At 37.5% G+C, this 20,927-nt stretch overlaps 1 protein-coding gene across 13 annotated transcripts in view; it reads right to left on the bottom strand.

The window, feature by feature from the left end:
- RAPGEF6 (Rap guanine nucleotide exchange factor 6) overlaps positions 1-20,927 on the bottom strand; it is a 193,712-nt gene that overhangs the window by 7,048 nt on the left and 165,737 nt on the right. For 8 of the 13 annotated variants that reach the window (XM_044228140.1, XM_044228206.1, XM_044228147.1 and 5 more), the window contains 6 exons: positions 20,474-20,597; positions 17,951-17,974; positions 13,770-13,990; positions 9,180-9,371; positions 6,124-6,258; positions 213-441 (listed from right to left, as the gene is read on the bottom strand). In XM_044228140.1, the coding sequence (XP_044084075.1) occupies positions 213-441; positions 6,124-6,258; positions 9,180-9,371; positions 13,770-13,990; positions 17,951-17,974; positions 20,474-20,597 (925 nt within the window). Of the gene's footprint in view, positions 1-212; positions 442-2,579; positions 3,499-6,123; positions 6,259-9,179; positions 9,372-13,769; positions 13,991-17,950; positions 17,975-20,473; positions 20,598-20,927 lie in introns of those variants that run through there. The other 5 variants (XM_044228157.1, XM_044228163.1, XM_044228180.1 and 2 more) reach the window with 4 other exon arrangements.

Here is a 20,927-nt window from a genome sequence, read left to right as displayed (position 1 = left end):
AAAAAAAAAATGAGCACCCATTCATCTTTCAAAATAGTACTTATTTGCATATTTGAGATAGAAGATACATGCTGGCCCTCATATTATTTTATGGATCCCTTGCAACCACCCCACAGGTACAGGGGCATCATCTAAGGGCAAGTTGGGGAGCACTGCTTGCAATGGCCACTTGGCTTGGGTTTTGTGGTATGAACATGGGCAGCCATATTTACCCAGGGCCAAGCTGAGTATGATCTCCTATCTCTGAGGAGTGTTCAGTCTTTTCCAAAGGCCCAGTGGATTCAGGGACCGCCACAGGCTGTGAAGAACATCGTTCATCCTGCAGAGCTGTAGACATGGAGTCAACAGAACAATTGCTCACGATGCTGGATCGTGAAGAAATTTCACTATGGCTGGAGTCAGACAAGTTGTCAGATTTAGCTGACGGTGTAAGTGTATAACCTAAATGAGAGAAAACAAGTGATTAAACTACAAAACAAGGAAATAGGGAGGGGGTATGTGGTCAGGGAGAAGTTGAAGAAAAACAAGAACAACAAAAGACAGAGTAAGCAATCTCAGTTTCCATCTGTGTAGATGTAATGATGCTAATTTCTTACACACATTCCCCTACATATCCACTCATCTACCTACCTACACTGTACCAACCTGACTCCAAATTCAAGAAATACGAAGTCGAAATCCAGTATTACTGAGGAAACTAGTCCAAATGTGTATCTGCCCTGGGCTCTCACATAGCTACAAGCATTTAATAAAATAAGAAGGTATTAGATATATTTCAAAATAGTAAAAAGCAGACATCTTGAGTTTCTCCACTTCTTTTTAGCTCTGTGCCCCCTTCTTTGATTAACATGGTCTGATTTGAGGGTCTAGAATACCACCTTGAAGTAAAGGTGGGTGAGGGGAATCAAGACTCAAAAAAGAGAGTTACATTTTTGCTTTTGAAACTCCATATACTTACCCCAGATATTCTGCTTATGTCAACTAAGGAGTCTTACCCCAAGTTCAAAGCAATTATTTTCATATTTTTAAATCAATTGTGTTAGCTATGAATTTCATCTTATACCCAGTTTCCTTTTTCTTCACTAGGTTTACAGAATATTGCTTTAAACAGCAGAACTGACACATTTATAAAAATGTTTTACAAAAATAAAAGCATCTGCCTATTTTAAATTGTTCTGTGGTTTACTGCACAGCAGATTCAGCAAGAGAGATTTTCTCTTCCATTCTCTGGAATAAATGGGTAGAGATGGAATGAGGCAGAAGCATCTCAAAATAAATCTGTAGCATGACAGTCAAAGGTACATAATGTCTATTTTGATAAATGTTAGAAAAGTAAACAAACTTATTTAGAAATAAAAGGAAATGCCATAGTAATCCCAACAAGGAGTAGGTCTCAAAGAAGCAGATAATTATTTTCTTTTTTACTGGAAAAATGGGGTTCAAAAGGTACATGACCTTTAAGGACAATCCTGACAAATCTCATTAAGGAAAACTATAGGCTTTATATACACATATAACTCAAGTCATTAAAGAAAAAACTTGTTGAACACTAACCATATTAAGTAGTTTCAGTAACTATTTCAGAGAGAAAAATGAAGACCCAGAATACGGGTGACTTCCCTGTGGCTTATGGGGCCACCAGGCACAGGACAAGTTGAGAGAAACAAGGCTTTTGTTCTTCTCAACATTGTCATTTCTCAGTGCTTTTTAGGAAGTGACTGGTCAATTTTCAAGAGAACCAAGAAAATGGATTTGGTAAATTTAAAACAAAAAACCAAACCAAACCCCCCCCCACAAAACCCCATCCAAATAAAATACAAAAATCCTTTCTCAAAAGAAAAGAATGGGGACGCCTGGGTGGCTCAGTTGGTTGGACAACTGCCTTCGGCTCAGGTCAGGATCCCAGAGTCCCGGGATCGAGTCCCGCATCGGGCTCCCAGCTCCATGGGGAGTCTGCTTCTCCCTCTGACCTTGTCCTTGCTCATGCTCTCTCTCACTGTCTCTCTCTCAAATAAATAAATAAAATCTTTAAAAAAAAAAAAAAAAAAAAAAAAAAAAAAAAAAAAAAAAAAAAAAAAGAAAAGAATGATTGCTCTTTTATCCTGGAGGAGTCACTTGCTTTACTGTTTTAGAATTATATCCTTCTGTTAGATGAGTGTTTCTCATATACAATCAATTCTAGGAATTACCTGGAAAGGTTATTAATATACATATTCTTAGGCCCTTTCAGGCAATTCGAATTTATGAGGTTTGTAGTAGGACACAGTAACTGTATTTTCAACAAGTTTCCAAATGATTCTTCACTTGCTATGTCAGATCTCCTTTTCCTGTCTCGATCAGAGATTTATATGAAAAGCAAATGAAATAAAAAGTGTATGTGGGGGCGCCTGGGTGGCTCAGTGGGTTAAGCCACTGCCCACAGCTCAGGTCGTGATCTCAGGGTCCTGGAATTGAGCCCCACATCAGGTTCTCTGCTTGGCGGGAAGCCTTCTCCTCCCATCCCCCGCCCCACCTGCCTCTCTGCCTACTTGTGATCTCTGTCAAATAAATAAATAAAATCTTAAAAAAAAAAGTGTATGTGGACAAGATAAAATTTCTTGCCTTCGTTTTCCTTTAGCTTGTAAAGTAGTTGCAGTAATAAGAGCAATAAAATTCTCTGAAGCAAAGGTGGTGATAAGATCATTACTAGGGGTTCTAATGCAGAAGTAAATACTGATTTCTAAAAAGTACCTCTACTTATTTCATTCACAGACCCAGTCGCTATCAGCAGGAAATAAAGCCAACTACAGAAAACAAGAGTATAAATTTTACTCACATTAGTAAAATAACATGTACAAATAAGGCACTTTAAATAAATATGACTTTGTGGCTAGAGTATCTTTAACACTATGAAATGCCTATAAATCGTATTTTACACTAAATTGTTCTGCCTCAACTTTGTTTGATAAATAATTTAAGCTACATTTACATAATAAATGAAAACAAGTTTAACACTAAAATTAAGTGAGGAACTCCGTCAGATTGTCTTTCTCCTTTTAGACTTGAATCGCGTATAGAAGCAGTTTAAAGTGTTACGGTTGCCTCCGCTATTTGAATTGAAGAGGTCACTCCCTTTCTCATCTTTGATGTTGCTTCTAACATCCTTCACTTTCTCACAGCTTTCTGTAGCTTGATGGTGATCTGCGTCCTCTTTTTTGTTGTTGGCTAGTCTCTCCCTTGAAAGAGTTCTTTCCCTAAATCTTCTAAACGGGGATGTCATTCTTTTTTTGGCTGCGTTCTCACAACTTGTCCTGTCTCTATTCTCCTCAGTGGCCTTCTCGGTCCTGTCTGTTCTTTTGGCTGTGCTCCTGGTAATCTGAAGGATTTTCTTTTGCAAGTAAACCCCACCTATTCCGGGGCAGTTCTGGCCACTGATCTTGGTGCTGGACTCACGGGGAGGGGATGAGGAAGGCCCTGAGAGGCGCAGCAGGATGCTGAGATCAGATAGGATACTGCCAACTGGAGGGAGAGATGCAAAAACCCTGTCATGGTCAATTAATTCTTTCCAGTTAATCACAATTAGGCTGGTTTCTATTATAGAACATTTCACTATTAAAAATTCAAACATTTTGACAATATTGGAAAAATTGAAATCTAGTAACATATTTTTTAAAACACAGAGAGTCTATTATATAGCATAAACACTGAAGTCATTGCAAGACACAATGCAGGAGAAAAATTACCTTAATCAGAACAAGCTGGTAATAAAATATTGTTCAAAGTAAGCAAAACTTGTCATAAAAATATGACAAAGAGTATGAACTAACCAGAATTACTTCTCACAATAAACTATGTCTAGAATTTTCAGGCAGATTCTACTAAGAAAAAGCTTGGTTAAAACCAGACAGGACACAAAAATAGTAAATACAGGGTAAATATTTACAAAGCACAATTTCTGATCCTGTTTATCTCCAAAGTGGAAAAGTTGCCTTCCATTACCACAGCCTTCCATAAAGCTGCCTGATGTCTCATATTTTTAAAAGTTCTTACTTACTAAAAAAAAAAATTTCTTGCTTAAAATCCCCTTATGAAAAACATGAAGATAGGCTTGTTTCCTATTTAATGTTAGGAAAAGAACTAATTCCAAAGTTTAGCAAGAACCAATAACTAGGAATTCCAAAGTTTAGCAAGAACCTAATAAGGTACTCCTAGTTTAATAATATTTTTGTTCAATTCAGATTACTGGCAAAATCATGTCTATGGAAATAAAAGGAAATACAATAACTGGAGAGGTTTTGATAGAACATATGTAAGAACAGTAAAAAACAGTTTTAAAGAAAATAATTTCTTCAGGTTTCTATGGATCGTAAACATGTTTATGACAGTCTCCTATGACAGCTATGAATGTCAAGGTCAATTGTTGACCACATGATGAAAGTCAAAATGGCAAAAAGATTTCTCGATTCTAGTGGTGAGAGTGGATTTTCTTTTGGTAATGAGAGCAATGGGGAAATTGGTCTTCCCACAAGTCACATGCAGGCAAGAACACTGTATTTAATTCAACTAGTTTCCTGGTTAAAGAACTGTCTGTGATGGGACCTCTGAAAAGCCCCCAAAAGGTGTGGAGGGTGTAGAGTTGTTCTTGAAAGAGTGCTAAGAGCATGTAGCCATGTTATCAGGACCATGTGTGTGACAGCATCCCCCTCTGTGAGATCTGGTAAGGGGCACTTCAGATAGGACCATGCAGACAGTAAAGAAATGAAACAGGATATGCATGCTTCACAAAATCATATATGAACTACATACCACAAGGTCAGAAACCTGTGTTATATAATCACACTGTTAATATGCACTGCTTCTATTCCTATTTAATTCTACTACTCTTTTCTTAGTAAAATCTGAATGAAAATTCTAGCTAGTCTCAGCTATGTCAAAGGGTAAGTAGGGCAGGTTAGCAATGAAGCTATTTTTACCGCAGGGTGGCAGCAGGGTTTTAAAAGACAACACATCTCAATTTACTAAACACTTATCATCTGTCAGGTTTTCTAAGTATTATTTCTTTTAACTTCGTATGAGGCCTCTAAAAAGAGCTGGTCTGGTCTTTGTTCCATCTTATGGACAGGAAACCCAACCTTACAGTTGGGCTTAGTTACATGGCTATAGTGGGGAAGAGAGTCAAAATTCAAATTCAGGTCTGACATTCCCTTACCACATAACTGCCAAAATGTGGCAGCTAATAAAAAGGAACCTTCAAAACTGAGATGAAACTTAGAACATGGGAGCTAAGGAAAACTCTGGAAGCTTCTCCTTCCTGCTCGACTTCATAATGTTGTCTTCCTCAACCCCTTGTGCCCTCCTGTACTGTGATTATTTAAACAGATTAATTTATTTATTTTTTACATCTGTGAGGATGAGGCCAGAACTAAGGAGTTTTTTTTGTTTTGTTTTGTTTTTTTTACCAGGCTAACAAAAACTGTGGATGGGCCAATGTAAGAAATATACACACCCTTTAAATGCTACATGTGCAGTTACCATGAAATGGCAGCTGCATGCACACTACCCAGGGCTAGTCAAGACCAAAAAAAAAGGCTTCACTCTGAACTATGAAAACATAGGTCAATGAGCAAGACAGATTTCAGGTATTTTACTTCAAGAGGTCCTACATAGCATATAAAATCCATAGGGGTATAGGTTATTTTAAATCCTGATAAGTGAACATAATATTCCATTATTAAAAAAAGGAATGTATCAACCTAAATGTTTCTCTCCCTCAATTTTGTAGTTGGTTAAGACCAGTTTCTTATAGAAATTCTTTTTTAAAAATACTCCACAGAAACGTTTAATTGGAAATTTGTATACAACATCAAGAATGCACAGAATGAAACAACTGTGACTTCTGCCTTCATTCTTATCTACGCTTGTCCACTGACAAAGAGCCAGACTGCGAATACAAGAGTCCTGGTGATATGATGAACAATACCTGGAAAGTATCTCAATAGTTCAGTTTAAAACATGAAAGCCCAAAAAGTATTAGAAGTTACATGTTTTTCCACTTTCCATTATCACTATAGACTGAAAAACAAATCATGTACCACCAAGTGTTGTTTGTTGTAATAAGGATGAGCTTACACTGTTATGTCTTACCTTTGCGAGGGGAACCTTGAGGAGATGCAGGAGGACTAGAATGTAAAGATGATGCTACAGAGATAGTGTCTTCTGGATGTTTTTTACCACTTATTTCTTCAGTTGTTCCTAAAACTTTCTGAGGTAAATTTGTATCTAAAAATAAAACCCAAGAAGCAAATAACCATCACTTCACAATTAGAATATCTGTAGTGGCTTAAAGTACTACATAACTGAAGCCATGACACACAACGGCTAGTGCAGTCAACAAAAATGTCTAAATGGCGAACAGGACTAAATGACCAGCTGATGGCATACAGAGATTCTCACCTCTAGGTTGTTTGTTCCAATTCAGCTAGTCAGCACCAACCAGATAGTAACAGTTCTTTGTTGTTTGTTTGTGCTGTGGTGTCAGGGAAACCGAGTTAATGGTCTGAGTATAGTGTCCCAGCTCCCACAAAAGATACACTTGTTTTGTGGGAAGACTTAACAGAGAAGGGACGGATTCAAACTCTCTCCAGGGAGGGCAAGGCACGCAACCAGGGCAGTGCGGGGATGTTGGCCCTATCACTACCTGTGTGCAGCTGTGCTGTGGGGGCACAGGTGCGCAGGGATGCCAGTCCAGCCCTTTTCAAGAGTGCTAAATTCACACTACAGGAGAAAAGTAGATAATAGAAACAATCATGAATTTATGGAAAAATAGTATTATGGAACCCCCTCGGAAACAAGCAGCAAAGTTCTATCTCCACTCTTGTCCAACAACTGGTCAAGTTTAGCGTGGGTCAAACTTAGCCATGGTTTCACCATATTGATACTTCTGTATTTATCTTCTTTAGGAAATGTCCAAGAGCTACTGATACTCTTTTAATCAGTAAAGTGAGCCCATCTTTGCTGGGCCTTTGTAATAATACCAAGCAGCCCTTTCACACTGAAGACCTTTAAGTCACAGTACACTAACACTACTCTAAATTACATGTTATTTAAAAATTTTTTTTAAAAGATCTTATTTATTTGACAGACGGAGATCACAAGTAGGCAGAGACGCAGGCAGAGAAAGACGGAGAAGCAGGCTCCCTGCTCAGCAGAGAGCCCTATGCAGGACTTGATCCCAGGACCCTGGGATCATGACCTGAGCCGAAGGCAGAGGCTTTAACCCACTGAGCCACCCAGGTGCCCTCACATGCTATTTTAATATAAATGTATTTATCATATAAATAACAGCCATAATACAACAAATGGAGAAAAAGGGTTACTTGGAACAAGTAATAACTACCTTTTGGGTGATGACATCCAAGTAAGAAGCCAGATCAGGATTTGTCTCATTTGGTACTCCTAGCCTGCAACTTGACTGACTTCACCGATTTTGGATCTAATTACCTCTTTATTTCCATAACCATCCAACTAGCTCAGGCTCTGAGCAACACCCTGTTAGTTATTACATTAGCTTTCCATTTGGACTCTCTGCAATCTTTTTTTTTTTTTTTAAAGATTTTATTTATTTACTTGACAAAGATCACAAGTAGGCAGAGAGGCAGGCAGAGAGAGAGAGCGAGAGGAGGAAGCAGGCTCCCTGCTAAGCAGAGAGCCCGATGTGGGGCTCAATCCCATGACCCCAGGACCATGACCCGTGCCAAAGGCAAAGGCTTTAACCCACTGAGCCACCCAGGCACCTCTCTGACTGCAGTCTTACTGCACTCCCTACTATAGTCCTTCTCTAGTATAACACAGACCGTTACCTTCCCGGTTCAAATCTCTGCAACAGCTCCCCACTGCCAACTCCCCTTTGGACTCCATATTCTAATTTAAGTGTGCTTTGGACTTCACATCTCATCATCCTGGGAGGTTGTTTAGTATGACGTTTTAACCGTTAGCCTGGGCCCAGCTCCATTATTCACTGGTAGCAGGTCTAAGTTACGGAGACCCTCTATGCTTCCTCTGTAGAATGAGAGTATTAGGTATCTTATAGAGTTACAGTGAAGATTAAATGAATATAACAAACCTAGTAAAACACTCAGTTGTGCCTGGCACTCAGGGAGTACTCTGTAGGTAGCAGCTTTAATCATCACTCTTTTTTTCAAAATTTTTTAATTTTTTATAAACATATATTTTTATCCCCAGGGGTACAGGTCTGTGAATCACCATAATCATCACTCTCTTAACAAACACTCTTCCTGTAGCTCTGCCCTCAGAGGCAGCTGCAATGCCCACAGCAACTCCTTGTAGGTCCCAAGGTTTTCTTCTGCCTGAAGCAATTCTCTGCTATCTTTGCCCAATTACCTCCTTCCTACTTCACCCTTGAGACTCTGCTTAGGCATTACCTCCAAAAAGTCACCTCTGACTTTATACTTAGCTCTGTGTGTCCTAAAAACTTTCCATCTATTTTTTTTTTAGTATGTTTTTATACGCACATACTCCTGGCATAAAAGCAAACACATTATACTTAAGTTACTGGTTTGTGTGTCGATAGCACCAGAATGAAAATCTGGAAAGGGTGGGGGGTCCTTTCTTACTCAACTTTGGATCTAAAACAAAATCAAATTCACAGATGTCTACTGAATATGTCCTAAATATAATACATGGGCTAGGTAATAATGTTAGGAGCCAAACTGAACCTAGCTTCCCCTCCACGTGGCCTAAGAAAGGGGCGGGGGGGGGGGCACAGGTTTTTTTTTACATACTTTACAATTTCTTCTTGTCTCCTAACTAGGTTTTTCAAAAGTGATCATTAATGAAAAAAACAATATACATTTTTAGAACAAGCAACCTCATTCTCATAGGGTGCATGTACATTAGATAACTGTTTTATGCCCCTCTGAATGCAATAAACTCTTGGTACCTCAGTGTAGTACTGTAAGTTTTCTGTTGATGACTACAGAAATTCCAAAGCAACATTTAAAATAGGTATGCTGTCAATACATACCTACAGACTGAAACTTTTTAAAATTCATGAGTGATGATTAAATTATACAAACCATACTAGATCATCTCCTGAGCATTTACCTTTGTAATTATTTTTCAGTCTAACTCCGCTGTAAATTTTAAATTAAATCAATGCAATAATAATTGTGAATACTCACTTAATGCGGCAGGGTCTTTGGCTTGTCCCTTCTTCCTGATGGGGTGCAAATTAACAGCTGGCACTTGGAGCACCTGGCTTACTCGGTGGGGCTGATGCAAATGGGCTTTAGCTGTTTGACCTGCCGATCTCATAGGCACTGGAGACATTTCTGACAATTTGGCTGATCTTTTCTCACTTAAATTCTTGGTCACTGATAGAATAGAGTAAGAAATATGTAATTATGTGCTTTTTAAGGCAAGATTATTACCAGTGACAATAATAAATGACTGCACTAAAACCATCTATTTTTTAACACAAAAAACAGAACAGATTAATCTTCCTAAAAATAACTTCATGTAAGTATCATGGCCTATCAGGCCCTCCATGATTAGCATCAGGCCAGTATTTGCCTCCCTAATACCATATACTCTGCAGCAACTAGAACCCTTATTTTTTCAAGTCATCCTATATCTTTTCTTCACAGCACTAGTGATTGTTTGTAACAATTCAGTTACCTGTGCGATTCATCAATTAATGTGTCCCCCTGACCAGGCTCTTAATGAACATGAGAGTACTAAGGACTGCCTATTGTGCTCACTACTATATATCCCTCTGTATGCCACAACTGATAGAAAAAAAGATGCTTAATGGGTATTTGCTGAACTGAAACTATTGAAAAATTTCGATAGTTACATGCAGGACTATAAGAGAATTATTTTATAAATTCATGATTAGAGTATTTGATAACAGATGTCAGAATAAAAACTGAGAACTGAGTTAAATAACAAAAAGCTCCTGCCTCTGATTAAAATGAATATAGTAGTCCAGAGGAAAGAACTTTTAATCCTTTAGTTATTCAGGGTGGTTTCAACACAGGTCCAATCTCAGTACTCCACCATGTATTTGTTTTTAACATCAAGATAAAAGCCAAATTATAATGTTTAACCAGTCCCAGAACAGCTGTAATAGTTATCCACCATGCTTTTATTATGAGGGCCTAAAGAGTATTTTGAGTGTTAAGAATTAGGATACATCTCGGAAGTCAAAACAAAGGGACTTCTGTAAGATAATGTGCAGTGGCTCCTCAACTGCTTGAACCCGAGCAATTATCTCACCTTTGGGCTAAAGCCATGGAACACACCTTCCCCTTTCTGTCAATACTAACCAATTATCAACTGACATCTTATTTTACCTGCTGTAGTATAAAGAAGAAAAAAATCAAGAAACCACTTTAAATAGAGATGACTGCCCAAACTCAACTAAATACATACTGATTTATGAGGAAGAACCAAATTCTAAAATGCTTAGCAATCAACTACTGTATAGGCCTGGGATTTAAAAATCATTTGAGGGGTACTGGGTGGCTCAGTGAGTTAAAGCCCCTGCCTTTGGCTCAGGTCATGATCCCGGGGTCCTGTGATGGAGCCCCACATTGGGCTCTCTGCTCAGCAGGGAAGCTGCTTCCCCCTCTTTCTCTCTGCCTGCCTCTCTGCCTACCTGTGATCTCTGTCAAATAAATAAACAAAATCTTAAAAAAAAATAAAAATAAACCATCTGAAGAGTAATTAAAAATAAAAAATATTTAAATGCTTAAAAATCATTTATGCAATAGAAATCAAGTAAAGACTCTCAACCCAAATTAAAGGAATACAAAATGAATTAAACTATCACAAACTTAAAGAAGGTCTCACAGGTTTACTCATTTTAAGTCAGTGTTAAATATGCAGTAAAGGATACCATTTAGTGTTACGAGGAAAGACAGATAAGTTTAGTTGGGTGTAAGGAAAGTGTGCAGGTGAGGGTGTGAGGGAGGGAGAATGGGAGAGAGAGAATGGATGCAGACTAGGTATGTAGAATCATTCTGGGCCCCCATTTTAACAATGAGCCAGGCACAGAAGAGATTTTTATGCTCTTGAATATCCCAAATCAGATTTAGGGAACAAAAAAAGCAGAAAATGAAAATAAAAGATAACATAAGTGTTGTTTCTGTTTTTGTCTGATGAAAGGTTAAACTGTGTTCTGTCACTGTAAGATGATAAGGGTCTATGCTGAATTACTTGCAGAAAAATAATTTTGAGGATCATGCAAAGTAGGGTCAGAGTACTTTAATAAATTATGGATATGGGCTTTGAACTGTAAAATGTGAATAAATCTTAAGATTCTGTACACTTTTTTGGTCACTACTCCTTAATATGTACCATTTTCACATGGCTGACACTATTCTTACTAGGTCACAGGTAGTAAAAATTTTTCTAGATACCTTCAAAGTCTATATATGTTTATTATTTTTAATGGCCATGTACTATCCCTTGTCTTGATAAGAAAACAGTGTGCTTGACTATTCTCTAACATTTCAGTATCTGCAGGATTTCTTTTTCATCGGAATATATTCTGCAACATCTTTTTTTTTTTTTTTAAAGATTTTATTTATTTGAAAGGCAGAGATCACAAGGAGGCAGAGAGGCAGGCAGAGAGAGGGAAGCAGGCTCCCTGCTGACAGAGAACCCGATGCGGGACTCGATCCCAGGACCCTGAGATCATGACCTGAGCCGAAGGCAGCGGCTTAACCCACTGAGCCACCCAGGCGCCCCTGCTACATCTTTATATAAACAGATTTTGGGTGCATTATCTCAAAGGAATAACAACCCCAATACAAGACACCGAACAGGTAGCTCTAAGGAGTAAATGGCAATGTCTGTGAAGTGCCTAGCATGGTTGCTGCATATAGAAAGTTCTCAGGAATGGTTAGGTTTTATTATTTCTTTCTCCTTCAATTTAATAGGACTGATGTAGAAAGAATCACAGAAATAAAACATACTGTCAATCCTTAAGTCTTACATCCTTGGGCAAACAGAGAACTAGGATGAAGATAACCTTGCTCAAAAAGTAATAATGACACTCAAACTTTGTCTTCATCCTTCAGAAGGTTCCACCATACTCTATTCCTATGGGTAGAAGGGTCCAAAAAAATCCTTTTTACGACATCATTTACCGAATGGCTTACTCTGTACTTTAAAATCCACCATCATATTTGAAATTATTAAATCAGTATGTGGTTATATGTCCACTTTCTCTTTTCTACTCTGTTGACAAACTGTTTTCTATTATATGCGATTTGTTAATCTCAGGGTCAGCTCATGATGACTACCCTTTCCTCCTATCAATCAGGAAGACTAGAAACAGAAAATGTGAACCTCCCCCAACAATATTCTGTCAATAGTTTATCAAGTTCTAGACATCCTATTGGAATTTTTATTGGTGTACTATTTAATTACATATATATGTATATGCATAAAATAACATCCACTTATAATTTAATCATCATTTTTGGCTGTCACAACACAATGTCTTTTACTATTTTTGAAGTCTGCTTTTGTGACTCATCATTTCCTTGACCCAGACACATATACATTCTGTTGTTGTACAGGTATTCTCAGCTTTTAGAAGTTTGCGTTACGCAATTTTGCTTTTATGTCAATATCAGTTTTCACTAGCCACAAGAAATCTGAAGAGAATTCTTGCTTACAGACGCAATGTGAACCCAGTCAGAGTAGAATCAACAAGCTATTTTCTCGGAAACTATATTCGGTATCTGATTATCAAACTGTCATAGCTTTCAACTGGGTCTGTGTGCATCTTTGCTTTATCTGGATTTATTCTGTGCACCCATTAACAAGGTATGTCTTAAGGTATCAGAAAAGCCTAAAAGAGGTTTTTTGGGGGAGTTGGGAACACTCAAATTTTCTTTCATATAACTTCATGGTAATTGCTTCTTCCTTTTATGTCATTTTGGCTTACAAAAGGTTTCATAGAAATGCTCTAGTTAGGAATAGTGGGGGAAACCTATATGTAATTAAAAAAAAAAATTGAGACTAGGCTCTTCTTTTGTCTATCACATCAATATTAGAACGTGCCTGACTTTTGTTTTATTAATTACTGACACCTATTATCTCTAAGGTTCCTTTTTTTTTTTTTTTAAAGATTTTATTTATTTGAGGGAGAGAGAGACAGAGAGGGAGGGAAGGGGGGAGAGCATGCATACACACAAGCAGGGGACGCAGGAGAGGGAGAAGCAGGCTCCCCACTGAGCTAGAGCCCGATGCAAGGCTTGATCCCAGGACCCTGGGTTCATGACCTGAGCCAAAGGCAGATGCTTAACTGCATGAACTACCCAAGGGCCCCTCTCTAAGGGTTTCAATTAAACTTCTTGGATTTTGTAGTTGGTAAGTAACATTACCTGTGAGATTTTAAAAAGGTAAAAAATTTCACTTATTTTTATTCTTCATTTAGTGGTGAAGGTAAAAATGTTCTCAAACAGAAGGGCTCCTCTTAAAATGTTCCATGTTTTTGTAAGAAGACTTTATAATGAAAAAAAAAAAAAAAGAAGACTTTATAATGAATTTTAAAGAAGAACTCTTTATCTCTCAACTTCCTGCATAGGGTAATCGTTCAGAATGGATGGTATTCAGTATCTGGTTAAGAGGATCACTCAATGCTTGGGGTATATCAGAAAACTTTTTTGAGTGAAACAATTTGCATGGGACTTCAGCTTAACTCTGGAGAAATAAATTTCTATTTTCTTTTATATTAAGTGAAAACTTGTACTTACAGGTACCATAGGCAGGTTCCCACTGCAATGACATCATCTGAAACTTTTCCTCATCTGTGTCTACATCCAGACTGGAAAGATACTGCTTCACTTTTCTTGCCATTTGGGCATCCTCGTATAGCTTCTTGGCGTTAAGCAGAGAGCTGCGACGTGCCCTTTTTTTGTGTGCACCTCCCTGAACATCCAGCATGTTTGAGTTTGTGCTGCCTTGACTCAGTGACCTGTAGGGAGATGGACATCACAATGAGGGGCAGTAAAGATGAGAATTACAAATGGCAGACTAAGATCAAAAGAATTTTGTTCTGTTAATGCTATTGCATGCTGATGCAAATGAGTTAAAAGATGAAGAGCATTAATGCAGAGTAATATGGCACACATGGCTATGTTCTGAGTTCTAAGATTCGGCAAAGTGTAGAACTCAAAAGAATAAGATAACACCGCCCCCCCCCCAATGAATTCCATCAGGTTTATGTTTGCGCCTATGCAACCCATGGCAAAACTATGACAAGTAAACTGGCCCAAAGGCCATCCACACTGAAGATAAGGCAAGAGCCTGGGTCACAACAAGTGGATCCTTAGATCTCTGCACCAGGAGTTTCTAGAGCAGCTCTGCTTGTTTGTGCTGCTTTGGGTATGCCACAGCCACCACCATTCCTGTCTACAGCAGACCCACTCTGAGTATGCTAGCCAATTTTACCAGAAGTAGATCTTGGCCAAAATTCAAAGAGAACAATCAATAGGAAAAATAAGCATTTATATTCAATTCAATGTTGTTAGAGACCAGAAGTAGGAGAGAAAGCTCTACTCAGTCTTCTACTCGCACACCAATTGATTAGGCAATATGTGGTTCTAGGTCTATCTGTGACTGGGGAACTTTCTTTGCAATGCCTCCATGATAGAACTGCAAGCCAGGCAGAAATAACTACAGTTCAAACAAGCTAAAGCCTCTCCCAACTCTCCTCTTTTTGGCAAACTTCATTCTAGAATAACCACATCTAGAACCAATGGAAAATAGGAAATGCTATACTATTTATAATAAGGCTAGAAATGCAAGGTTCTTAAATGATTTTTATTTTAATTTTAATTTTTTTGAAGATTTTATTTATTTATTTGACAGACAGAGATCACAAGTAGGCAGGGAGGCAGGCAGAGTGAGAGGGGGAAGCAGGCTCCCTGCTGAGCAGAGAGCCCGATGCGGGGCTCGATCCCAGGACGCTGAATCATGACCCGAGCCAAAGGCAGAGGCTTTAACCCACTGAGCCACCCAGGCGCCCCATGATTTTTATTTTAAATGAAGTTCCCATTCCAAAGTAATAAAGCTATCTATGGGTTTATTAAATTACCCTCATTTTTATCCCCAAATATTCTAAAAGACCACAACCTATAGAACAATTTGCTCTTCAATGCTTACATACTATTTAAAACAGACACTAGAATCCTAATGTTTTCTTTGTAAACTAAGTGAAACAAAGTTGTTCAAGTGTTATGGTATTTTTTTTCTTTCAGTATTTTAAGATCTTTGGAATAGGATGTGCCTTACATTGGAAACCAACTTTCAATTGCTACTGGTCAGGCCCCTTTCACACAGAGAAACGTCAAAACTTAAGAATGGTTGGGAAGAAAATCCAATGACGTTAATGAACTACTCTTTCAATCTCCAAATGATTTTAAGAAGGGAGTGAATCCGACAAGCTTCACAACATTCCCAAAGCAGCAGTCAAAAGGAGGCAAGTATCTACAAACCCAAGCCAAGACTCTAGCACCAAAAGCTTTCACTTCTCTAATGGCTTGTTTTAGGAAATAATGCATTACTAACACCCTGGATGACACAAAAGATACTACTGTGCAGGGAAAAAAAACCTCCCAGAAACTTGTCACTCAGAAGATTCATATTCTAAATAAGAAGAAGTCTAAGATCCAAATAAACCAATTTAATTTGCTCACATTTTTTTTAAAAAAAAAGATTATTTATTTATTTATTTATTTGTCAGAGAGAGAGAGAGAGAGAGCGCGCGAGCGCACTGGCAGATGGAGGCAGAGGGAGAAGCAGGCTCCCCACTGAGCAAGGAGCCCGATGTGGGACTCGATCCCAGGACACTGGGATCATAACCTGAGCCGAAGGCAGCTGCTTAACCAACTGAGCCACCCAGGCGTCCCAACATTTTTCTTTTAATGAATGCAAAAGGGTGTTATGTGATAAAAACACATACCTAAGTTTACATAAGAGCTCTTTTAAATAAGCATAAAGTAAAAAATACTCAGGGGTAAGAAGGCAGTGAAATGATTTTTCTTAGTGGTACATCAAATAATGGTGTGTCCAACAACTGAAGATATCTTAGATCCAAATAAATGCAGTAAAATCAAGTGCCAACATTTAGGAGCAAATTTGAATACAAAGATCTTAATAAGTTTTCCTTCACTGGTATCCGGAAAAAAAAAAAGGTTTCTATAAATCTAGGATACACACAAAATTCTAATAACTAAAAACATTGTAATAAATGACAATAAAATGTCTTCTAAACTACTTCCAGAACAGAAAAGTACCATGATATAAGAATAAAAGCACTTAGCCTCTACAAAATCACAACAGAATGCAACCCTAAAACCGAACAGTGAATATGTTACTTAAGTCATTCAATACCCCAAATTCCCAGTAGGATGTACTGACTAAATATTTTTCTTTATAACAGTAATGCCAGTATTTTTGGTGAGAAGAACCAGAAAAGACCAAGACATAAATGTGGAATACAGGAAACACATGAGAAACACAAAGAGAAGGAAGAATGGAGAAGGAAGTTCAAGTTCACCAAACTTCCAACAGAAAACAAAATCACAAATAAGACAAGACTCAAGTTCAAGTTAAGTGGCTCACAAAAAATCCTTCTATCATGTAATAAGAGCATCTAACTTCATGATTCACTCTAGTCTTAAAATAACAAAATCCTTCATTCATAAAACCATCTCTTTGTTCATCTAAAAATGAAAGGGATACATAGATGATTTATAAGGTCCTAAACATTCTATGATTCTAAATAGGTATCTATGTAAACGCAGAGATCTGAACATACCTGAACAACAAAAGGTGGCAGTTTCTGATTGTATTAGTTCTTTTTTTTTTTAAATAAGATCAACTCTATCCCCAACTTGGGCTTGAACTCACAACTTCAAGATCAAGAGTTGTATGTTCTACAGACTGAGCTAGCTAGGCACCCTGATTGTATTACAGTTTTAAGAAAGATAAGGGAGTCTCTTATTAAAAATGGCAGAAATTTAAAATAAATTTCTATCATGTTATATTACATCTCACAGTATTAGTGGATCTGATGAATTAAAATCATCCTATTTCAATTATTTACTAACTGAATTTTAAAAATTTTAAAAATTTTTTACTGTGTTATATGTCACCATACAATACATCATTAGTTTTTGATGTAGTGTTCCAAGATTCATTGTTTACTAACTGAATTTTATAGCTGAGTTTGGATAAGGCTGCCTCTTCTTGGAAAACTAATGGGAACAAAACCTTCACAAACAAAAGTCATCCTTTTTTTATTATTATGTATTTCTTAATAAAATATGGCATCTGAAGAAACTTTTTGTTAATAGGAATCTTCACATCCAATGTGGGGTTTGAAGTCATGACTGTGAGATCAAGAGTCACATACTCTACTGACTGAACCAGCCAGGCATCCCAAAATATGGCATCTGAGAATAAGAAAATGGCACAGACTCTGGAATCAGAATACCTGGGTCTCGATCCACTATTAGTGAGCTATAAGAATTTAGACCAGTCTATCTCCCCTGTCTGAGAGTATGAGAATAACAGTATTTATCTCCCAGGGTGGATGAAACATTCAGTAATTCATTTAAAGTGCTCAGAATAATAAATGGCACATAGCACACACCAAATATTTACTATCATCATCATCATTTAACTGCCCCTGCTAAATTAAAATCTATAAGGGACTTATGGGACATCAACAATGGCAAAGTAAAGGGGGAAAAAAAAGCTAGTTCCATCACTACTTTCACCTTGTTAGCAAAAGGCATTTGTCAGGAATGTAGGTTGACAGGGTTAATAGAATGCATGCTATTTTCTGTGCGTGCATTAATGAATAGGATGCGGTATATGTTAAGAGTCGTACAATCTTCATTTCAGTTGCATTCATCTCTACACTTACCCCAGACTCCGCCACCTCTTCTTCCTGCAAGCAAGAGCCACAAACATTGAAGCATGGGTTGAATAGGAAAGCACAGAAAAAAGACAACAGTTGAGAGTCAGAGAAACTATGGAGACAGACTAGAACAGAAAAATTTTACCAAGAAAAAATGGTAGTTAACAGTAAAATGACCTTAATGGAATGCAGAGGGGTAAAATGAATTATGATACGTACTGAAGGCCAACAAACCTGCAATGTTCTTTAAAATATTTTTTTAGGTTAATTATATTTCTAATATCAAATCTGTATCTTAGGCTTATGTTAATAAGAAACTTAAGAAAAAACACGTTCTAACTCTAAATTGTGAATTTAAAGTTTTTAGGGAAGGAAACCTTAAATTAAGGAAGAATTTTTGAGTATTTTTTGGAAAGGATTTTTGGGCCGCTCATTCAAATGACAGGATGAAATTACAAGGAACATAAAAATTTATGTCATTTCTAAGGGAAGAAATTTCTCTGACAATGTACTTTACAAGAAATGCTAACCAGCAAAATTGACTTAAAATTTAAGTAAAAATATACCATCAGAATAAGATACTGCATATCCTTATACTCCAATTAGACTGAAAAAAGATTCTATTTATTTTTGCTCCCTGCTGGCCTCAGTGTGCCAGGCCTGTACCCACTAAGCTCCAGCTGCAGGTGCCCCAAGTCTCTGTTTTTCAGTCAGCAAATTGATTACTGTTAGAATAAAAGATGTTACTTTGTCCACACTAGATAATTTACCCCACAAAATGGACAATTACTTGCTTAAACAAAGAGCACATTTCAGTACTGGCTGACAAAGAAAACGGATTCAGGAAAATTCAATCCATTTCTAAGTGTCCAAACTAATTATAAATGTTTCCTTTTCCCCCACACTATATTCTACTTAACCAAGGCCATTCCACAGAAAACAGCCAAGTTTATGAATTTCCTCCTTAGGTTTTTCCTCCTCTGCTCTTTTTAGTAGCTCAGCTGGTACTCGTTATTTACTGGCCTGGTAGGGGCACAAAGTCATTATGTCTTCAGGAACAAGGCCCCTAACATATAAACGGAGGTCCACATAAAGACAACAGGGAGTGGTGGGACCACTGGACAGAAACATGCAACAAAAGCAAAAACTTAAAGAAACAAACAAACAACAAACCCCCCTCCAAGTTTGCTTTGGTCCCTGGTTCTTACTGTTTTCTGCTTCCAAACTGTTGAGCACCGACATGTGCTCATTACACACAGTGATTCTTAAGGGTGGAGTGGGATGGCTGCAGAAGAGGACAGTTGACACTACCCTTCGCCCACACTCTGAAGGTCTCTACACTAGGAGCAACCATCAGATCAACTCCTTACAAAAACAAAGACTCTTCCCCAACGGATTTCTTTGGCAATCATTCTTAGCTTCTCAAAATTCACTAAACCATCTACTTTGGAGTCATTTCCTATGGAATAAAAGCAATTCTTTGGTTCTCAAAATTAAAATACCTATATAAAGGTAGCAGAAGTCAAGTTTCTCTTACAACAGTAATTAAGACAAAACAAAAAATCTACCCTGACACACACACACTGTATTTTGGTTATCAAAACTCTAACTCCACCTCTGATTTTTAAAGAAACAAGTATTTTTTGTTTCCTTCCTAGACTACATGTTTTTTTAAGTCAAAGGAACTGTGCTTGCCTTTGTCGATAGTTCATTTTGGAAGTCTTATGTACTGAAGCTATACACACAGGCCCAGAAAAAAGTAAGTCACCTAGATTAAAACCCCAGTTATCTATTTACCCTGAAAATTATGAAAATTACTGAGAACATCTTGACAACAAATGTTCTATAAGTTTTATATAGTCTGAGAAAGACTTTACTATATTAAAAATAAATTTTAAAAAACATTCTTAGAAGTGAATATGGAATACAAATAACATCTGCCATTTCTATTAATGATGGAACATGCTTAAATCTGCACTTTCTCAATTCTGTTAAAGTACTTACACACAAATAAACTGTAGTACTATGGCTTGAGGAAAAGAATATGTTTTAAAAGAATAAAGTATGACTTAATCAGAAAAACAACTTAAAAATATTCAGTAAAAATAGAAGACATGTGCAGACTAATAAATTATACTATACAAATAATGCTGAAAACCAGATAAACGCATTTGTCCTCTGTGATAACTTCAGTAAGGGTCAGCAATTTTTTTATATTAGTTACTTAACATAACAATAATACAGAATTATCCACCTACTCAAAAAAGTAGTACAGAATACGTGTTCAAATGTCAGCAAACTACATAATACTGGGCAAATAACCTAACTGCTCTCAACACTGGTTTTTTCCAATGTAAAAGGAAACCCTATACCACCTACCTTTAAGGGGTACCAGGACAAATGATTACTTATGACTGACCTGTGTAAGCATGTCATGTAGTGTATATAACAAATGGGAGATGGTTAATAAATATTATTGCTGTATCACTTGACGTCACTCTAACATTTTTACACACTTCAATGTCTTACCTCTGCCGAAACATCATAGCTGGGTCCATGTTAGCAGAAGTCATTCGAACAACTTGGCGGATTTCTTTGGCAATCATTCTTAGCTTCTCAAAATTCACTAAACCATCTACTTTGGAGTCATTTCCTATGGAATAAAAGCAATTCTTTGGTTCTCAAAATTAAAATACCTATATAAAGGTAGCAGAAGTCAAGTTTCTCTTGGGAGCACAATTCGAACTGCCACTTCTGTTTTCTTGTTTTTTGTTTTGTTTCTTTAGAGGAGGAGATAGAAAGGGAGGTGGGGAGGGGCAGAGGGAGAGAGATTCTTGAGCAGGCTCCATGCCCAGTACCAAGCCTGATGTGGGGCTGGATCCCACAACCTTAAGATCATAAAGTGAGCTGACATCCAGAGTCAGAGAGTCAACCAACTGTGCCACTGAGGTGCCCCGCCACTTCTATTTTTAAGAAGTGATGT

Source organism: Neovison vison, chromosome 1 (assembly GCF_020171115.1).
Source record: "Neovison vison isolate M4711 chromosome 1, ASM_NN_V1, whole genome shotgun sequence".
Classification (NCBI taxonomy): Eukaryota; Metazoa; Chordata; class Mammalia; order Carnivora; family Mustelidae; genus Neogale; species Neogale vison.
The sequence above is the reverse complement of the archived record's forward strand: the minus strand, read 5'-3'. Positions and strand labels throughout refer to the sequence as shown.